The sequence below is a fragment of the Serinus canaria genome, chromosome 2 (assembly GCF_022539315.1).
Source record: "Serinus canaria isolate serCan28SL12 chromosome 2, serCan2020, whole genome shotgun sequence".
NCBI classification, from domain to species: domain Eukaryota; kingdom Metazoa; phylum Chordata; class Aves; order Passeriformes; family Fringillidae; genus Serinus; species Serinus canaria.
The window spans coordinates 117531955-117550769 of NC_066315.1; the positions used below are offsets into that span (position 1 = coordinate 117531955).

Genomic DNA, 18815 nt, shown 5'->3' on the forward strand with positions numbered 1-18815 from the left:
TATCTCACCATTCCCCTCTTCAGCTCCTGACACAGAAATAGATGACCTTTTTATTAATCAGATTTATAAAACATATGATTGACTGGAAATGGCTTGAGTATGCTTTTAATAAAGGAGTGATGTATGACAAATCCTCTAGGCCTGGACTCAGCCTGCATCAGCACTGGAATTTGGTTTGAAGGGCTGGTACTTTGACTTGCTGCACAGCCCAGGTCCCAAGCTGCAGCCCAGGGATCTCTGTGGAGCAGCAACATACTGGTTTTGATGGGAAGTTCTGCTCTGAAAGTGGCTGATGGTCCATAGGGAATGACAAGATTTGGTGGTGGGTCATTATCCTGGAAAATTTGGGCACTGCTGATGTGGAAAACACTGTTGAGATAGAGGTGTGCTACTGTTAGCATGAATTCCATCCTGCAAAATAAGAGGTAGACCTATGTTTTCTGCTGATAGAAAAAGCAATTTTTTATCTTGAGTAAGGAAGTGTCTTGTAAGATTTCTTTTACTTTTATACAGACACTTATGCTTGTGCTACAGAAAAACTGAATGGGGTTTCTTTGAATAAAAATAGGGGTTTTTTTAAATATGGAGACTAACTTACATAATAGTGGAAATAGTTTAACATGGGAGAAGTGACACTTTCAAACTCAAGCTTAAAACTTGACAAAGACATTTACTTCCTGCATTCCTTGACTTCACTTCAGTTATGTGTTCCAAGAACATCCTACATTTTCAGAATGTGAAGGTTGTCTTCAGTCTTTATTTCATCAAATTGCTCAAATTACTTCAGAAAATATAGTACCTAACAACTCTTTAATAAGTTAAGATTTGATATTTTAAAATGTATTGAATGCTTTTATATTTTTTGTTTAATGTAGAAAAATTATCAGACTACTGATGAAGTAGATCCATATACTCAGGGATTATCTCTTCCTATTGATGAGCGAAGATCTGCCAAGGTAAATATATGAAAGAAATTAATTAAATGGAGTATAACTTGAAAATGTACCTGGGTGTTGAAACTGTTACAGAAAAGATATTTCCACTTAAGGTTTTTTTGTTTGGTTGGGTTTTTTCTTTTTTTTTCTGACACAAATGAATGGTTTTGGAGGTGGTAATTAGTAATAATTCTCAGAAAAGTCTGTTCCTTCAATGTTTTTTTTAAATTTTTAATCCTAGGTTACCTGTATTCATAAGTTTTAGATATTTGGTTTTTATTATGTAGATATAATTGTATACTGATACTAGTTTGAGGTTTGCTACTTCTGATCCACACTTTAGAGCACTTGATCTGTTCAAAACCTCTAGTAGTTGTTCTTGGGTTTTGTTCAGCAATCACTATTGATCTGATCTCCTGCCCTCATGCTGTTGGCTTTATAGTCCCAGCTTTTTGTGTTTGCTTGTAAATTGATCCATGAAGTTGAATCAGCAGAAGTATTGTAAATCAAAGACGACTCTGATGAAGGGGAGAGGGAATGATGCATCTGACTCCATCATCAGAAGGCCAATGAATTACTTTATTATAATACACTATGTCCATTTCATCTAAACTGAATCTGCCAGGCACTTACTCTTGCTCACAACTGCACAGAACTGCACTCATCTCTGATTCTCTCCTGACTGTCCCGTGACAGTCACACACACACACACACGCTTCTGGGCCCTGCTAGGCCAAGGGAACAAAACATCCTCACTTTGGGTAAACAATCTCCATATTGCATTCTACTTTAGCACAGCACAGGCACAGCAAGAGAGATAAGAATTGTGTTTTCCTTCTTCTCTGCTTGTCTCACAGCTTCTCGCTGTTCAGAGGGCATGTGAATACCATAGAAACATGTCTTGTCATTGATAGGTTTATATCATAGCAGCTCTGTGCAGGTGTGTTGAATCCTTTTCGGCCATCTATTTGCTGCTCTTGCAGAACCTAAAAGCTGCCAGGAGATGTCACACTGTGCCCTGTTAATCACTTGGCCTCTGGGTAGAATATTGAGAGGTTAACATTTGCATATTGGTTTGCTTTATTAGGTCAAATGTGCAGTCACGTAGCATATTGAATTTTCTGCTGAGTGTTTTGCCATCTGTTAAAGACAGTGCATCTTTCTTGGCTGTCTACATGCTTTATATTGTTGCTGTTAGAAAACCTATAGAAAACTTTTTTTTTCTTGGAAAAAAACCCAAAAAATGAAACGCTTTTGGAGAGGATTACTCTAATTTGCAAAATTTCTAATAATCTGGTGTTTATGTGGTGATTGAGATATAAATTATTTTTGTTTGAAATTTGTTCATGAGAAAGTAAATTTATGTGTGATACTCAGATTTTGTAACTACTTTTGCTTTGTTATTGGAAAATGCTGCAGTGGAAAAGAGCCTCATTCATAATACTGTAGTATAATTCTCTTATTTTCCTTTATATGATTGTTGGAATGAGGTTGTATAAGAGACACCCCATGGTCTAAACAGGGAAATCAAGAAATAATACAAATTAGAATTTGCTTTATCTGGAGACTTTTGTATTTCATATTATATTATCAGGCTCTTGATGTACAGTTAATGTACACTTTTAGACCTGAGAAAGCTGATTATAAATGTTATCATTTTGCAAAAGCAGCGAGGACAACAAGCATAGAACTTGTTTTCCTTGATTTTCCTTGCATTCTTCACACTTTTGTCTTTTTGCAGTCCATTTAACTCCTTGTTTGAATTCAACAGTTCAAATTGTAATTGATACGTCTTGTCTACAGTTATATTTGTTATCCTGTTTTAATTGTGAGGGGGTAAGTCACAACTAATGTTAAAGAAGGAAAGTGTATGTTTGAAAATCAGCTGTAAATACATTCAATTGGAAATCAGAAGATATTCCTAATTGTCATAGTGAGGCTTTAGTAAATTTTGGAATAGACTTAGCTGCAAGAAACCTACCTGGTTTAAAAGATGGACCTTGATACACAGTAGTGTCTCTGGGGAATAGACATTGTGCCCAAGGAGCTGACTTCTACTTACAGATTTCAGATTAAGAGAAAGTGCTATGCTAAGAGAAAATGAACTAAAACCTCAAAGTAATTCAAGCCTTTCTTGTACATCACAAAGAATGTGAAGGGGCGGGGGGAGGGCAAACACACAGTTTGCATTTATTCATTTAGTACTGCAGTTCTATGAAGTTAAAAGCTACTTAAAATGCAAAATTATGATGCCCTTTTCAATTTTAGGAGAGATTACGACTTGAAAGAAACAAGGAGTACAATCAATATCTCAGGGATAAAGAAGAATGGAACGAAAGGCTAAGGAAATTAGGGAAGAAAAACAGAGAGGTAATACAATTTTATAGTCTTATCATTGACTCAGACATACAAAGTCAGACAAAATACACAAATAACGTTGTTCAATTAGGCTGCATTTTTATTAATGCATCTAAGCAAGTCCTGGTTACAGCTCTTACATGGTGCAGCTTCTGGTTCCTGCTTCCATCGTGTGTGTCTGGTAGAAGGATGCTTTCATTGTTCTGTGTGTCTGCAGCAAATCCCTGGGTTGTTTTTGATGATAAAAGTGATATCCAGAAAAGCTATCTACTTGAACAAAATACTAAACTCCACATAGTGCTCCTTAGCTTTTGTTTGTAGATGCTTTTTTCCTCTGTCATGTAAAAAGCCAGGCAAGTGTAGCAGCCATACAGAATATGGAGCTGTACATTTGTGAATAAAAATCAAGGAGTCTTTACTGCTGAAAGTGAACTAGACATAGTCTAGTCCAGTTCTGAGCTGAGGCCTTTGATTTGTGTGGCAGTAAGCAGCTAGGAACACACACACACCCCCCTCTGTCGGAAAGGGGAGAAAATCAGAAGAGTGAAAGGGAGAAATGGGGTTGGTTGAGTTAGACAGTTTAGTAGGTAAATTAAAAGCTGCTCACACAAGCAAAGCAAAGCAAAGCAAACCAAGAAATTAATTTGCTGCCCCTGGACAGGCAGGTGTTCAGCCATTCTCAGGAGAACAGGGCTCTGTCACATGCAACTGTGACTTCGCAAGACAAATGCCATACTCAGAACATCCCCCTTCCTTTATGGTGAGCATGACCCCCTGTAGAGTGGAATATTCCTTTGGTCAGTTGGAATCATCTATCCTGGTTGAGTCCCTTCCCAACTTCCCATGTACCTGCAGCCTCCTTGCAGGTGGGGCAGTGTAGAAAGCAGAAAAGCCCTTGACACTGTGTTAGTGCTATTCAGTAGCAATTAAATTCTCCCTGTCTTACCACTACTGTTTTCAGCACAAATCTAAAACGTAGCCTCATACAAGCTACTGTGAAGAAATTCATCCCAACCAAAACTAGTGCAACAGCCAGTGGGATTTTTAGGTCTGATTAGCATTGTTGTGAGACTCTTTGTTTTAGTAATCTGGAAGCAATAGATTGATCTGTAAAGTCTTCTTAACTTTAAAATTTTGTCTAGAATAGGTAAATTTCCTTTTTAAAATATTTTTGTTTAGTGATGGACTGTAATAATTTGGGACTCTCATCTAGTGAAAATTTTTAGAAGATTTAGAAGAAAGGTTTAAGAAGTCCTTCCACTTCTTTTTAATATGAAAATTCTAAAGTGTACAGTAGTGTGAAAGCTAGGTCATTCTATAAAAGACCTTGTATTTGTACCCAAACCAGCTGGAAGTTTATTGTCTTCCTTACAACAGTTGGCAAGTGGAAATCCCCCTGTATTTGTAATTTCTGTCTAGAAGAATGTTTCTTGTCTATCTCTGGAAAAATTGTTTTCTCATGAGAAACATCTTTTCCTTCAAGTGCACTTGAGTTTCATATAGTTGAAAACTGTTTTTATTTGTGAAGGCATCTATAAGACAGTATTCAGGTTTCCTTCAGGTGTTGGAATTCAATATCTCATTCTTATTTCCTTCTTCAAGGTTTGAAGTGCTACACAGCAGTGATCCCTAGGAAATACTGGCAAAAGTGTAGCTTATTTTTGTGCAACTGAGTCTAAAAATCTCTAAAATTTTTCTGCATGTTTGGGCAGTTACATTTCCTAAGCTGACTTACCTAATGAAATCTATCAAGGGTTTTTCCTTTTGCTTTATTTGTCATCCACTTGGACCTTTAAGTTGCATTGTTATTATTCTAGTGTAGAAACAATTTTACTATCAGAAAAGAACAAACAGAAAAAAATGGTTAGGATTTGTTTGGGTTATGCCATCTCTGAGGGGTATTTAACTTGGAGTGAGAGTCAAATTATATATGTGATGTCCAAAATTTGATCCAACAGTTTAGATAGTCATATCCTGCTCTGAGTAGTGTTATCTTCACAGTTTAGATTAGGTTGGTCAGGCTTTATTTGGTGGAGTTTTGAAAGGATGGAGAATCCACAGTCCTCTGGGCAACTCGTTCCACTGCTTTAACTGCTTGATCTGAACTTCTGTCCCTCTGTATCCCATTGTAATTTTTCTTTGCTGCAACTGTGGCTGTTGGTTCTTTGAAAACCATGAATACTGGTATCTCTGTAACCACCTTTTACACAGGGACTGTAATTACTACTTCCTCCACACCCTCCTTAATCTTTTTCCAGGCTGAATAAACCCAACTCTGTCAGCTTCTCCTTTAACAGCTCAAATACCATGTCAGTAGCCACCCTCTGCGCTTTCTCCAGGTCATCAGTGTCTGTGGGGAGGGGAGGCAGAGACTGGGCACACTACCCCAGAACCTAAATACTAGAAAAATACTGAGCAGAGAAGGAACACTTGCCTTGACCTGCGCAGGTACTGCTGGCCAAGGTGTGGTTGGCAGTCACCACTGCAAGCATGCTTTGCATGCTCAGCCCTTGCCCACGACTAACCCAGGCCTTTTTCTGCAGAGCTGCTCTCTAGGTGCTCACTGCCCAGCCTGTCCTGGTGCATGGCACTGCTCTGTCTCAGATGCAGAGGTTTGCCTTGGCATTTGTTGATTTTCATGAGCTTTTTGTCAGCATGTTTCTCCAGTTTGTCAAGACCCTTCTGAGTCGCAGCCATATCCTCTAGTATATTGATCCTTCTTCCCAGTTTGGTGTCATTTACATCCTTAATTTATTTTTCATTAAATATTGTTAAGTATGAGTTAGTGTTGCCTTTATACTGGAAAGATTAGATCAAAGATTAGTACATAGAAATACCACAGGGTTTATGCAAAACCATTGTTTTTGTAAGGACTATGTATTGAACACTAGTCCAGAGTGTCATAGGGTTGTTTTTTATCTGCTTAACTATCCTTTCTCATAATGACATTTCCTGAGGAGTAGAGAAATAGATTAAGAAATGCTCAGATTAAAAGGCTGTGCTCGGAGGTAAGAAGTATTACAGACTTGCCTGAATCTGGATAGAATGAAGATACCTAGTCTCTTGATGAAGTAAAGTTTGAAGTGGTTTTTTTGATTCTTTGCACCTCAAAAACTGAAGGTCAGATTGGAGTTCAAAAAAGATCTGTCCAGTATTGATAGCCATTCTTCTGAAAGACATTAGAGAAAAGGAAGACTACATTTTTTTCTCCAAGAAAAATGAGTAAGACCCTAGATTTTAAGCACTTCTTGAAGTATTTTCCTTGCTCACCTTTTACCTTTCTTCTTGTTTTGGGTTTATTTGAAGAAATGCAAAACTAGAGTTTTACTCAATGTGATTTCTATATATTAAACTCTCAATATTGTTTCCATTAAACAGAATGAGATGCGCAGGCATAAAACACCTATTGCTGTTACCAGGCTCCAGCCACAATTACATACAGAATTCCAGCCCTGTGATCCAGGTGCAGAACCTCCCAAGAAGGATGCTTTTACTTCCACAGAAGGTTGTGAAGAGTTGCTAAATAACAGATGGCTGCAGGAAGACAGGTACCACAGGTTAGATGATGAGGTTGAATTGAGAAGTCGACTATTGAATAAAAGATTTGATGAGGATTTGGATGTTCCCAATCAAAGACATCATGGATTTGCTAGCCAATCTGTAATTCCTACTAGGAAGCATCACAAATTTGATGAAGATGGTGATTTTGGTAGAAGATACTACAGAGTGGACTATGATCCTGAGACAAATGCAGAAGTGGACCCTAGATTTAGATCTGAAAGCACCTATGACAGAAAAACTCCCCGGGGTTTTTATGCTGAAAGGTATTCTTACTTCCATTTTCTTCTTTATTTCTGTAGTGCTTGCTGATGGCCATGGTTTACTCGCTTTAAATATTAGGGAAGATTCCCATGTGAGAGCAGGATTGTTGTACTTCGTTTTGTACTTAAAAAAAGGACTCTTGCAATAATCTATAGAAAAAGTGTTAAAGAATTGGATCAGTCCTTAAGACTATGCATATATTAAGAGGCATTTTATATATCATAGCAGACCAAGGATACTAGAGAAATCACCCCAGAAGCAGCAGTCCACAATTCATTTTTATGAAGAGTGGTTTGCCAGAAAATATATTTGAAAGCAAACCTCTGCAGTGAGAACCCAATGTTACCTCTGTTTCCTTAATCTGTAATAGTTACAGCAGGTCAGTGTTCAGTTCAGATTCCAAAATTGGTTTGAACTTCACTTTTTGGAATGTGTGACTATGCGTAAAAAGTCTATTTTTTAAAAATCCTCTTTTTGAATCCATGTCTTGCTAAATGACAGGCTTTAAACATCTGTGTAGTTGAACCAAATCCTGATGGTTTTAATAGGTGCTAATCTCTGTAATAACTACACAGTTAGAATAAGCATTTATGAAAGCCTAAACCAAACAAAAGAGGGTGTCTTATATAAATCATTCAGGGGGAAAACTGATACTGTGTACTGTTCAGTGTTAAATAGTCTTTACTGTGTTAACTGATACATCAGCTGGGTTACTTTGACATAAATTGTTAATCTTTGACTTCTAGTTTACTCAAAAAAAAAAAAAAAAAAAAAAAAAAAAGTATAGCCTTCCTAGTCATCCAGGGTTTGGCATTCTGGCCACCTTTAGGTATTCAATTGCAAGAACTGGTTGCTTTTCAAACCAGATGGCTTGTGGTGTGAAACAGCACCAAACTTGAAATTTGTTTATACAGCTAAATAAAGCAGTACATTTATTGTAAATAAATGTTCAAATGTTATTTTAAAAGTGTTAATTTGTTCCCTTTCCAGGTCTTGGGAACATGAGTGTTGTAGTTATTTTTATTTGTGTTAAGCCTGTTGCCAGAATTATTTTCCTGCAATTGCTTCAGTGAAGGAACCACCAGTGTTCTTCCTTTGCAAGGCAAAAGAAACACTTTTTCTTTTTTCTAGAATTAACACTTCTAGGAAAACAAAGACAAATTGTACCATTCTCAACAGAGTTGAATATTACTATTGTGTTTTGTTGTTAGTTGCTGGTGGATGGTTTAAGTGATCTTTTGAGTCATTGTTTACAGGGATAATTTTCTGGATACTATGCAAGTTAATAACAGGGGGAGGGGAAATGCTCTTCTACTAGAAAAGCATTTTCTGAATTCAATGAACTCCTGTTTCTTTTCCAGTTTCAAATGCCAAGAGAGTTAGAATAATTTTTCTCCAAAAATAGCTCTTGATATTCTTTCTCAGCCTTTAAAAAAGGTAATCGTAAAGGAAGTAAGTCTGTGGAAAAAATGAAATGTCTGAAAGTAGTTGGGAGAAGCAGACTCTAATAAATGTGTTATTGCTAAGTTTCAGACTGTGTGTTCTGGTGTGCTTCTAAAAAGTGTTTTTATTCATTCAATGTTTCTGAAAAAGACTAGCAGATGGAAACAGTGGTTAAATAGACGAAAGGAACAAGATTGCCTGTTTTCTGCTGAGAATCAGAGAAGAGGCTGCAGGATTCAAAATTTGTTCCATTCTGTAGAATGGACTGAGAGAAATGAGCAAATGAGGTTTCAGGATAGAGTGGACTTGTCCTATAGCTTTTCAGCAAGAAAAATAACTAGAAGCTTAACTTGGTGTCTTACAAATTCAATCAAAATATTTTTGAAACTAACAGCAGTATTTAATTCTGTGTTAGTAAATACTCAGAGGGTTGAGTGTCCTCTTTTTATTAGGTAGCTGTTTGCCACTGTCTAATGCAGTTGGACACACAGTCTATTATTTAAATAAAAGTAACCATTTGATAATGTTTGAGGGTTTACTTTGTTTCACAAAGAATTTATACAGAACTATATAAAAATATCAGCAAGTATGGTGTTTTAACTAACAGTAGACATCATGTTCAATATTAGTAGACTAGTTTTTAGTTATTCCAGAAATCATGGATGGTGGTTATAAATATCTGTGACTAATATGTCACCAGGCAATCCATAAGTTATTTGGAGAGACCTCTGAAACTGCGTTATCTCCAGTTTTCTTTTAAAAGAGAATAGAGAAGACAGTCTTATCTTTGCTGTTGACAGACTTGGTGCATCTTCTTAAAAGAAGCTGCTGGACCATTACCTGAATTCCCTGAACAAGATTGTTTGGGGGTTTTTATATATATTTTCTACTAATGAATTATTATTGGAAATTAATTTTCAGTATTTCTTTGTTAAATGTGTTTTTTTATCTAGTACTTCTCCTATGAAAGGAATTCCATTTAACCTCCTATGAAGTAAATTCAGTCTCTTCAAGGAGGAACTTATCTGTTAGTGACAGCTCAGCTTCTGAAGAGTTAGCATTTTTTTTCTACATTTCAAGCAAAGTCAACTTTTCCCAAGCACACTTGATTCATGATGGAAACTAAATTCAAAAAGAGGCATATTTTAATTTGCTCTACTTAAGTTCTTAGGTTTTATATCAGGTTTATTAGTTTGGAGAGGCAGATGTTCATAACAGGGCTTTTCAGAAGGGTTTTTGTTTTGATGGAGGCACAAGGTCTGTGACATATTTCAACAAACAGAAATGGTGACTGGGAAGTGAGAATAATTGCAAAATGTTTTAGTTCTTAGCAGTGGAATGCTTTAGTCCATCCCCAGCTGTCAGGTCTGTCCTGTAAACAGGAGACAGCAGCTTCTTGATCGAATTGGGCCAACATCTCTGGGCCTACCCTGCTAAGCTGGCTACTTTTTACAAAAAAAGCTTGCCTCTTAAATTCCAAGGTTTGTTTTTTGCTTCCTTCCTACATCCTTTTATTACACTGGAGACTTGGCTTTCTATTTCCTGGCTGTCTTTCAGTCTTATGTGACCAGCCTTGTAAGGAGTAGATTGATTGTTGTCATAAAGATGAACTTGATAGTGAAAGATCATTTTATGACAAGAGGATAAATGTTCTTTCATGTCATTCTGGTGGGTTGTTAAGATGACAGATCAATGTTTAATAACCTGCTTGCATCCTTTTGCCTTTGATTATTGGCTTCTATTTAAATTAGAGATTGACAGAGCTGTGGTTCTTTTTATGTAAAAGAATGAGGTTTTTCCCCACGTTTACCTAGGTTTTGTTTTTTGTTTGTTTGTTTGTTGTTGTTGTTGTTGTTTGTGTAATAGACAGTCCATGGCTCTTTCCAGCTCTGGAAAAAGTATAACTTTGATAGCATTTGTTGAGTACTTTGTTTTTCATTGAATACCTATTTTTGCCCTATTTTGTCATGATAACTCAAAGTCCTTATTATAGAGACATTATTTTGCAAGTTAAGAAAAGTTTATAAATTCTCCTACCCCAGATCTTTTCAGGAACAGGTCTCTTGTGTCTATACAATATTTGGCATCTCTGAAGTTACTTGAAGTTTCTATCATATGATTTCCCTTCTTATGTAGATGACTCAAATTTTAGCTCCTGAATTTTTGTATTCATGGTGTTGCCAGTCTTTTGCCTTAAACAAAAGTCACCTCACTCTTTTAAAGTCTGTCAGGTGGGTAGGGAAGTGTAGATTGTCATTGAAGCAGCTTTTCATATCTGAATTGGCTGTTTCACCAGATTTAGCCAATAGCTGTGTGCCAAAACCTGTTGAAGACTTTGCTGGCTCCTGGAGATTAAGAGCAGCAAGATCTGTTTCAGTTAATGTGGTGTGAGCATCAAAAAGCCCTTTAGCTTTCAAAACTCTTAACCAGGCTCATTAGATAAGGGCTGCAGGAAAGCAGGCTCGGGAATTCATATTCCAGACAGGGAGCTGCCCTGACAGTGCAAGCAAAATGAATTATTTCTAGAATATTTTGTGATATTTTCAGGGCTGGTTCTGCTGTCCAGTGTGCATTCAGGCAGCAAATGCATTTGCACAAAACTGCTGAACCTTCCATTTCAGATTGGCTGTTTCTGGGCAAGCATAGCTGATTGTTTTATTTCTTTAAGGCCCTATCTGAATGGAATGGTAAGAGATGTACCTGCAGATTATGAAGATGAATTAAAGGAGAGAGCACGTGTGCGGCCATTCTCAAGAGCTGGAGATTCTAGGTGTGGTATATCGTGTACTTCTCTGGTAATTGCACTGCAAAATCATGGTGAGATGAAAATGTTGACTTCAAATCCCAAAACATTGTCTGAAAAGCCTGATAGTTTTTCCTGCAGCTAGAATATAGTATAACAAGACATGTTTCCTCTGAAAACGTGCATTGAAGCTTGCATGCTGGTTTTCTTTTTGAATTAATAGAGCACTTATTCTCCAACTGATGACTTTTATTGGGTCAGATACTGTGGAATCCTATTTTCATAGTAGTTTTAAAATTTCTTCCTCTTGTCTTGGTTTTGCACACCCTGAAATGATCTAAGTGGGTGAGGTAGAAGCAGAACACTTGTAAAGTCCTTACATAAACTCTTGACTGGCACCATTCAGTCTGTCAGCCTGGGTGAAGTGCTCAACTGAGTCAGTTTTTCTGATGGCTTCAGAAACCACAGGCAAATGGGAATTGTGAGAAGTGCCTTTTTGCAAAGCAGTTTCTTCTTTTGCTTGGGATATTTCTTTGGATTGTAGGAAAACTGTTTGTCACAAATGTGTCACATAGTGATGCAAGTGAGTCTGTCATAGTTCCCCACAGACTGTGTAGGAAATTCTTGAGTTTGATCACTCCATTTTCTTTTTTGTCTTTGCCAGAAATCAGATACAGATTAGTTCTTCAGCTAGTGAACTGGCCAAGTCTGCAGGTGAAAGGAGATATGCAACAGGCCTTGTTCTTGGTATGTATAAAAACCTCACTAATAACACAGAGTTAGACTTTCTTTGCATATGTGTCTTGGTTTGGAAAGACAGGTGTCTGCTGAGGAAGGCAGGAGCCTTCCCTGAGCTGGAAAATGTAAACCCCCTCCCTCCAAATTGTTATAAATTTGAAATTAAGGGAGGCTCTCAGGCAAAGATATGGGAGCAGGAATAACAGTTCTTTATTAGGGAAGAAAATAAAATAAACAATACAATAACACAAAGCAACACTGACAGAGTCAGAATATGACCTGACATCCTGTTGGTCAGAGTGTTGGTAGCAGTCCAATTGGAATGGTGGCTGCAGCCCTCCTGGAGTGTCAGGTGTGGTTCTCTTGAAGCAGTGATCCTGTAGAAGGGTATAGTTTTCCTCTGAAGATCTAGTAGTAGTGTAGGTGGGCCTGGTCTTTCTCTGGAAATCCAGTGGAAAAGGCAGCTGCTCCTCTGGGAATGCTGTGGAAAGGCTGTCCTGGTGTCCCAAAATCTCAGATTATATCCAGGTTGGAATGCTTGGCTCCTCCCTCTGGATGGTACCTCTCACAGTGGGATGCTGTGATTTTTATCAGTCATGCAGTGACACTCTATGGCCCATTAACAGAAGATATCTCCTGGAGGGAGGATTGGTTTGTGAAAGAGATCAAGAAAACTACCCAATTAACAGAAGATAACTGCCCCACGTCTAACAGATGGCAAATAGAATACACACATTACTATGCAATCTAAGACAATATGTTATTTTTCCATGTGAATAGTTAAAAACTAGAAAAATGAGCATTTGTTTTTCCTTTGGCTAGTTGTCTTCAAGACTGGTAAATAAATATTATTTACATAGAGAAACTAAAGCAAAACATATTCCTTTTCTCCCTTAATGTAACTTACTAATTAATTTTTTACTTACTAATTAATTTTGAAGTGCCCAAGTTTCTACTTGGAGTTCATTAACATTTTAAGGCCCAGATAAGTGATTAAATTATTTTTCCAAAATCAAGTATGGGAGAAATTTTAACCCCTGTATTGTTAGAGACACAGCTTTACAGTGAATTTTAATTGCAGAAATACTAGAAATGCTACTGTGAAAAATGATTCTGGTTATCTCTCCTGTAGCTAGAAAATTTAGTAGGAAACACTAGTATTGAGTGTAATAGAGGGATATACTGGTGAGGACATAGCATTCTTAGCTGAGTTCAGGAAACTGTAAGGCAAGAATAAAAGAACTTCAGTAGTTCTTCAGATGGGATCTTTTGAAGGCTAGCTTTGAATTATGGCAAAATAGATTAACAGTTGTCAGAATAATTTCTGTTAATTTTTTCATTTGAATTGACCTGATCTTCAAAGCTATATGTAGCAGGTCAGTTTTTTGGAATTGTTTAAAGGCAGCATTAAACCAGTGTTGTCATAGGGGTCACTCTCTGGTCTGCCCAGTCACCTCATTTGAAGTAACTTGAGGACACAAAGGTGTGAATTTGTACTCCTAGCAATCCTGGTTGGAAGAGTATTGTGAACTATGTTGTGGAAAGATTAGGTAAATTAAAACTTGAATTTTTTTAGAATGGGAAGTGATTTCAGACTCCCCCAAACTCGCAAAACCTGAGGTTATCTTGCACCTTCTGGTCACTTTGTACTCCCAGCAAAACAGTTAAAAAATAAAAAAATCTGTGAGTCATGCATGAGGTTTTGTTGCTGTTACTATTTGGCTTTTGTTTTAGTTTCTTTCCAGCTTCCTTCTCTTTATTATTCAGGTCTACTTCATCAGAAGTCCATCCAGTTTGTGTACAGAGTATGTTAAGAGTCTTTGTGGCTGATAGTCATTCAATACAGAAGGTGCTGCTGAAGTCCCTCTGCACTTATTCCCTCTGCACTCTCATTCAATACAGAAGTCCCTCTGCACTTATTGTGGGGGAACCACCACAAACTAAAAGTTTTTTGTGTTCCTTAAAATATATGTGAGCTGTAATCACCATTTCCTTTTACATACACACATCTGTCGGTACTTTGCTAATTCTTAGTAGTCATGGGAACCATGCTAAAAGTGGAGCAATTTGCTTTCCTCCCCATGGGTTTGACTCCCTTCAGTTTTAATGTTCAGTTTTATGCAGAGCAGTACCTCATAATTTTGGAGTGCTGTAGTGTATCTTCCTTAGGTGAACATTAGATAAAAAAAAAAAAATTAAGTTACTTTTTTAGTTGCTGTTGTACCAAATAGCTTTAAAATTTATAGCTTCCTTTTCCTATAAATTATATAAATTTATAGGAAAATTTATATTTTCCTACCAAAACAGGAAAATAGTAATGAAAATACTATTGAAAATTTCAGTAGTTTTGATCATCATACTCAAAAAAAAATTGTCTATTAAAACTAGATATCTTTTTTTTTTTAGTCAGTAGAGATACAGTGTTTGTATAGTCTGCTGTGTTCCAGTTTGTAAATTGGCTGAAATGCAGTGTTTTTGTCCAGTTCCTTTAGTGTACTTTGTGGAACGTTTACACAAATGTGTGGTCGTTTCCATTAGGTGGTCAGGACCAAGAACTTCTTCAGAGGAGAAAGGAGAAATACAGACAAGAACTGATGGAGCAGATGGCTGAGCAACAGCGGAATAAGAGACGGTAATGGCAAGTTACTGTCTTTTTAAAAGATAATGGCTGAAATCTAAAGGCATTCCATTAATTCAGTGTGGTAAGAAGCAATTTCATAACTAAGGGATTCCAGGCAGCTGAGTAATATTGTGTTTAATTAAACTCGTCTGAGAGCTTTAGTTTTTAATGAACATATTCACAAGCTTTCAGTGGAAAGAAGAAAACCCAGATACATTTTCATTTTTACAAATTATTTTTTAGTTTCTTAAGGGTAAGGAAGCTTTAACTAAAGTTATTTTTTTTGCTGGTTCAGGATTTCCTAAGTAGTTGACAAAGTTGAAAATCATTTTGTTTTTGCCCTCCAATTTTGGAAAGTAACCTTTCATTTTTAAAGCATTTGATCATCTGGCTTATGCAGAATAATAAGATATTAATTCTTCTTTACCTGTTAGTCTCTATCTACTGAATTATAGTCTGGATACATAAAAACACACAGCAATATTAGAGAAGGGATAAGGAATTAAAAATTGGTTACTATTGACAGTCTCATTGTGATAAAAATTGTACATGCAGAACAAGCCTGAGCCCAGAAATTTCAAAATTTCAGTATTTATTGCTGCACTTTTAAATCATTCATTTCAATGTGTTTCATATTAACTTCTTGAATGTGAATAAAGACAAATTTTTTAGGAATGTCCTGAAAAGTTGTAGTGAAAAAGAATTGTGGTGGTTTCTCCTTTTATAGTAGTTGGATTTTAACTAGGTGAAATGAAAGAATTAATATAGTTAATATAGTTGTTATTGCTTTCTGATTTGATTTTTTTTTTTTTTTTTTTACAAAAACAGTGAGAAGGAACTTGAGCTCTCAGTTGCTGCCTCTGGAGTTCAAGACCCAGAAAAGGAGGCAAGAAATTTCAATTTTCTTTCATCTGTATAGCCTATTTTTTTTTTTTTTCACATACACACTGTGGTTGCTTAGTCATACAACTCTGTGGAGTTTCTATAAAATGATAAATGTTGGACTATTTAATAGGACATCAGTGTACCACAAAACTGAAGCTCAGCTCAGGATGAGGCTGTGTCATGGTTTAACCCCAGCCAGCAGCCAAGCCTCATGAGAAGCTGCTTGCTCACTTCCCCACCAGTGGGACTGGGGAAAGAAAGAATAGGAAGAGTAAAAGCTGGAAAACTCAAGGCTTGAGATGAAGACAGTTTAACAGGGAAAGCAAAAGCTTCACACACCAGCAAAACAAAACAAGGAATTAATTCAGAGCTACCCATGGACAGGCAGGTCTTCAGCCATCACACATCTTGGCAAGACAAACCATCCCTCCAAACATCCTCACCTTCCTCCTTCTTCCCCCCACTTTATGCACTGAGTATGATGTCCTGTGGTCTGGAATATCCTTTTGGTCAGTTGGGGTTGCCTGTCCCAGCTGTGTCTCCTCCCAGCCCCCAGGCTCCTCAGCAGTGTGGCAGCAGAAAAAGTAGAAAAGGCCTTGGCTCTGTGTAAGCCCTGCTCAGCAATAAAAAAAACACCTCTATATTATCAACCCCATGTTCAGCACAAATACAAAACACAGCCCCCCCCCCCCCGCCATCCTTCATTGTGGAAAAAATTAATTCTTCCCCAACCAAAAGCAGCACGAGCTGTAAGTCAGAGGAAAATATTTTCATGGAAATTATTGAGCATTTTCTTTAGCTGTGTCCAGATAGAAATTTGAAACTCACCAACAGTGGGTATCATAGAAAGAATTACTTAGTGTCCAGTGGTAACCTCTTAAATGCACACAGTAGTAACCTTTCTTTGGGAATGCAAAGTATGCTGCAGAAAGTTTCTCTCCATTAAAAAAAAAAAAAGTTGTTTTGCAGATGAGTTGATCCATTATAATAGTTTTTAATTCACAATTTGGGGTTTTTTTTAAGTGATCCAATGTACTGTTTAGGATTACGGGCATTTTTATAGGATTTTGTAAAAAGCAAGTTGTTTGGTATTGTGTTGTTTGTAAGACTTAATGCAGACTTACTGCTGTCTCCACTTTCTTGGTAAGGTGATAATTATATTAAGAACTTTGATTAGCATGCATCCAGGAGGAGGTTGTCAGCACTAGTAGCATTATTAGGAGACTGATAGTCTTGCAGAGACTGACAGAACTTGTGTGATTTCCATCTACTTGCTATGTATCCAAAGCCATTGCAGGTTGAGTATGGTGGAGATGTGCTGTTTAGGATGTAGGATGGTAACTTTCAAGGAAGAATAGACTGGTTATTAAGTTAACTGGTTACTGGTTTAAATTATCACCAGTGCTCTTTTTTGGGAATGCTTTGACAGAGACTGAAACTTGTGCCATTTTTGGAGGGTTCAGTAGAGGGGAAAGAAGGTCCTCTTTGCTAGAAAATGAAGATGGATGAATAGCTAGCTGTAACATGCTATTAATCAGATCCTTGTGGGTCCCTTCCAACACTGAATAATCTGTGAAACCATTTCTTTCTTTCCATGCAACTTGGGAGACAGGAGACTGAGAATGCACACAGACAAGCAATGAAGCTGAATCAAAATTCTTACTCCTAAATGGGGAGGAAAAACCCCTGTCTGGTTGCATGTTCCTGCCTTCACTGCATAAAGTGTCTGTCATGCTTGTTTGGCCTCTGTTTCAAACTCATTCAGCTCGGTTATCTGGCAAAAATCTGAATCTTTTTTTGCTGCTTTAGTTGGTATAGAGGGGTCTACTGGCTGATCAGGGATTCACATGTTGAAAGGGAGAGGAATAGAGGGTACAGCTGGGAGGCAGGCAGGGGAGGAGGCAGAATTGAGCAGAGGACGCTGGCTCTTCTGGCTCAGCAGGCTGCAAGGTCAGTGTAAACAGTTCTGTGTAATCAAAGCTGGCGATGCAGAAGCATGCTGTGCTGCAGCACTCAATACACCATACACATCTCAGTCAGAGTCTGCAAAGTGCCTGTTACACGAACAAAATTCTATCTAGAGCAAGTACACAGCATGCATAGTGTTTTAAAAGCACTAATTTAGCTGAAAGCCTTCAATTAAGTTGAATTGCTACATTCATTAGGCATCAGTCACTGTTGGCCTTAAATTGCCTCTCAGGGAGAGATTCTAATTAGGTGCATTTCTTGATTAATTACAGGTTGGTTAAATAGCAATGCCTGATTAAGAATCTATAAATGTAGACTGTTGTATGTGCTGCTTGTTTAGACTGAAACAATCCCCAGGATGAACTGAGTACTGAAGTCACATCTGAAATCAGCGGTAGAGCTGAAATCTGGGGCACTTTGGGAATGCTTTCATATTAAAGTTGTTAGTGAGAAAGGCTGTTTTTAGTGTTCTGCAGCTTAAGACATTGGATTTGAAAAGACAAAAAGTCTGTAGACTGCTTTATAAAATTCAGTTGCTTTAGCTAGTATCTGTTATCCAATTCTGTGTTCACATCTAGAAATCTGAAGTTAAATACTATAAGAAAATATTTATGTCTAGTAGATTTTAAGAGTTTGTGTCTAAACACTGTATTCCTTGATTGGTGAGTACTAACTGCTTTGTATGCACTGTCTTGCAGCTAAATGATGAGGAGGTAAAGATTTAATATTTTGTTGAAATATCTCCATATTGTAGGGTATATGGTTTTTGGTAGATATTTAATATGTAGCTGGTTTTGGGTATTACTTTCTCCAAATGCATGTTAGTTGAAGAACTTCAATATTAGGACCAGTAAATTCAGAACAAAATCTCTTTTACTTATACAGTATATGATTTTTTTTTCCATTCTTCTGTTATATTGCCTTATTTAAACAAACATTAGAATAGTTATGCAGAGCACTTGCTGTCAGGGCTTTCTGGATGTGATAGAATATTCTGAAACTGACTTGCATGCCTTCACATTATTTGCTTGTTGCTTTTGACTTTTTTCTGAGGCTGACAGTTATCAATAAACATTTGCTACTTCTGTTTTAAAAAGAACTCCCTCCAAAAACTTGTAATTTTTGTGATTGAAAAAATTAATGAGATCAAAGGAATTCAAAAAGTAAAATAATGGTATTGAAGGAAATGTTTATTGGAAGAAGTCTCACTGTGTATTTGATTTTAGTTTTTACTGATTACGAGCTATTTCAGTCTTGGGGTGGAGGGGAAGGATTTCAGAAACTTTTCTGTGCGTAATGTGAG

The 18815-nt window shown here is 37.1% G+C and overlaps 1 protein-coding gene across 10 annotated transcripts in view; it reads left to right on the plus strand.

Annotated features, from left to right (window-relative positions):
• CSPP1 (centrosome and spindle pole associated protein 1) overlaps positions 1-18815 on the plus strand; it is a 62161-nt gene that overhangs the window by 12134 nt on the left and 31212 nt on the right. For 6 of the 10 annotated variants that reach the window (XM_030233353.2, XM_030233358.2, XM_030233348.2 and 3 more), the window contains 7 exons: positions 876-956; positions 3204-3305; positions 6672-7117; positions 11227-11328; positions 11966-12048; positions 14578-14671; positions 15488-15545. In XM_030233353.2, the coding sequence (XP_030089213.2) occupies positions 876-956; positions 3204-3305; positions 6672-7117; positions 11227-11328; positions 11966-12048; positions 14578-14671; positions 15488-15545 (966 nt within the window). The remainder of the gene's footprint in view (positions 1-875; positions 957-3203; positions 3306-6671; positions 7118-11226; positions 11329-11965; positions 12049-14577; positions 14672-15487; positions 15546-18815) is intronic. The other 4 variants (XM_030233371.2, XM_030233375.2, XM_030233393.2 and 1 more) reach the window with 4 other exon arrangements.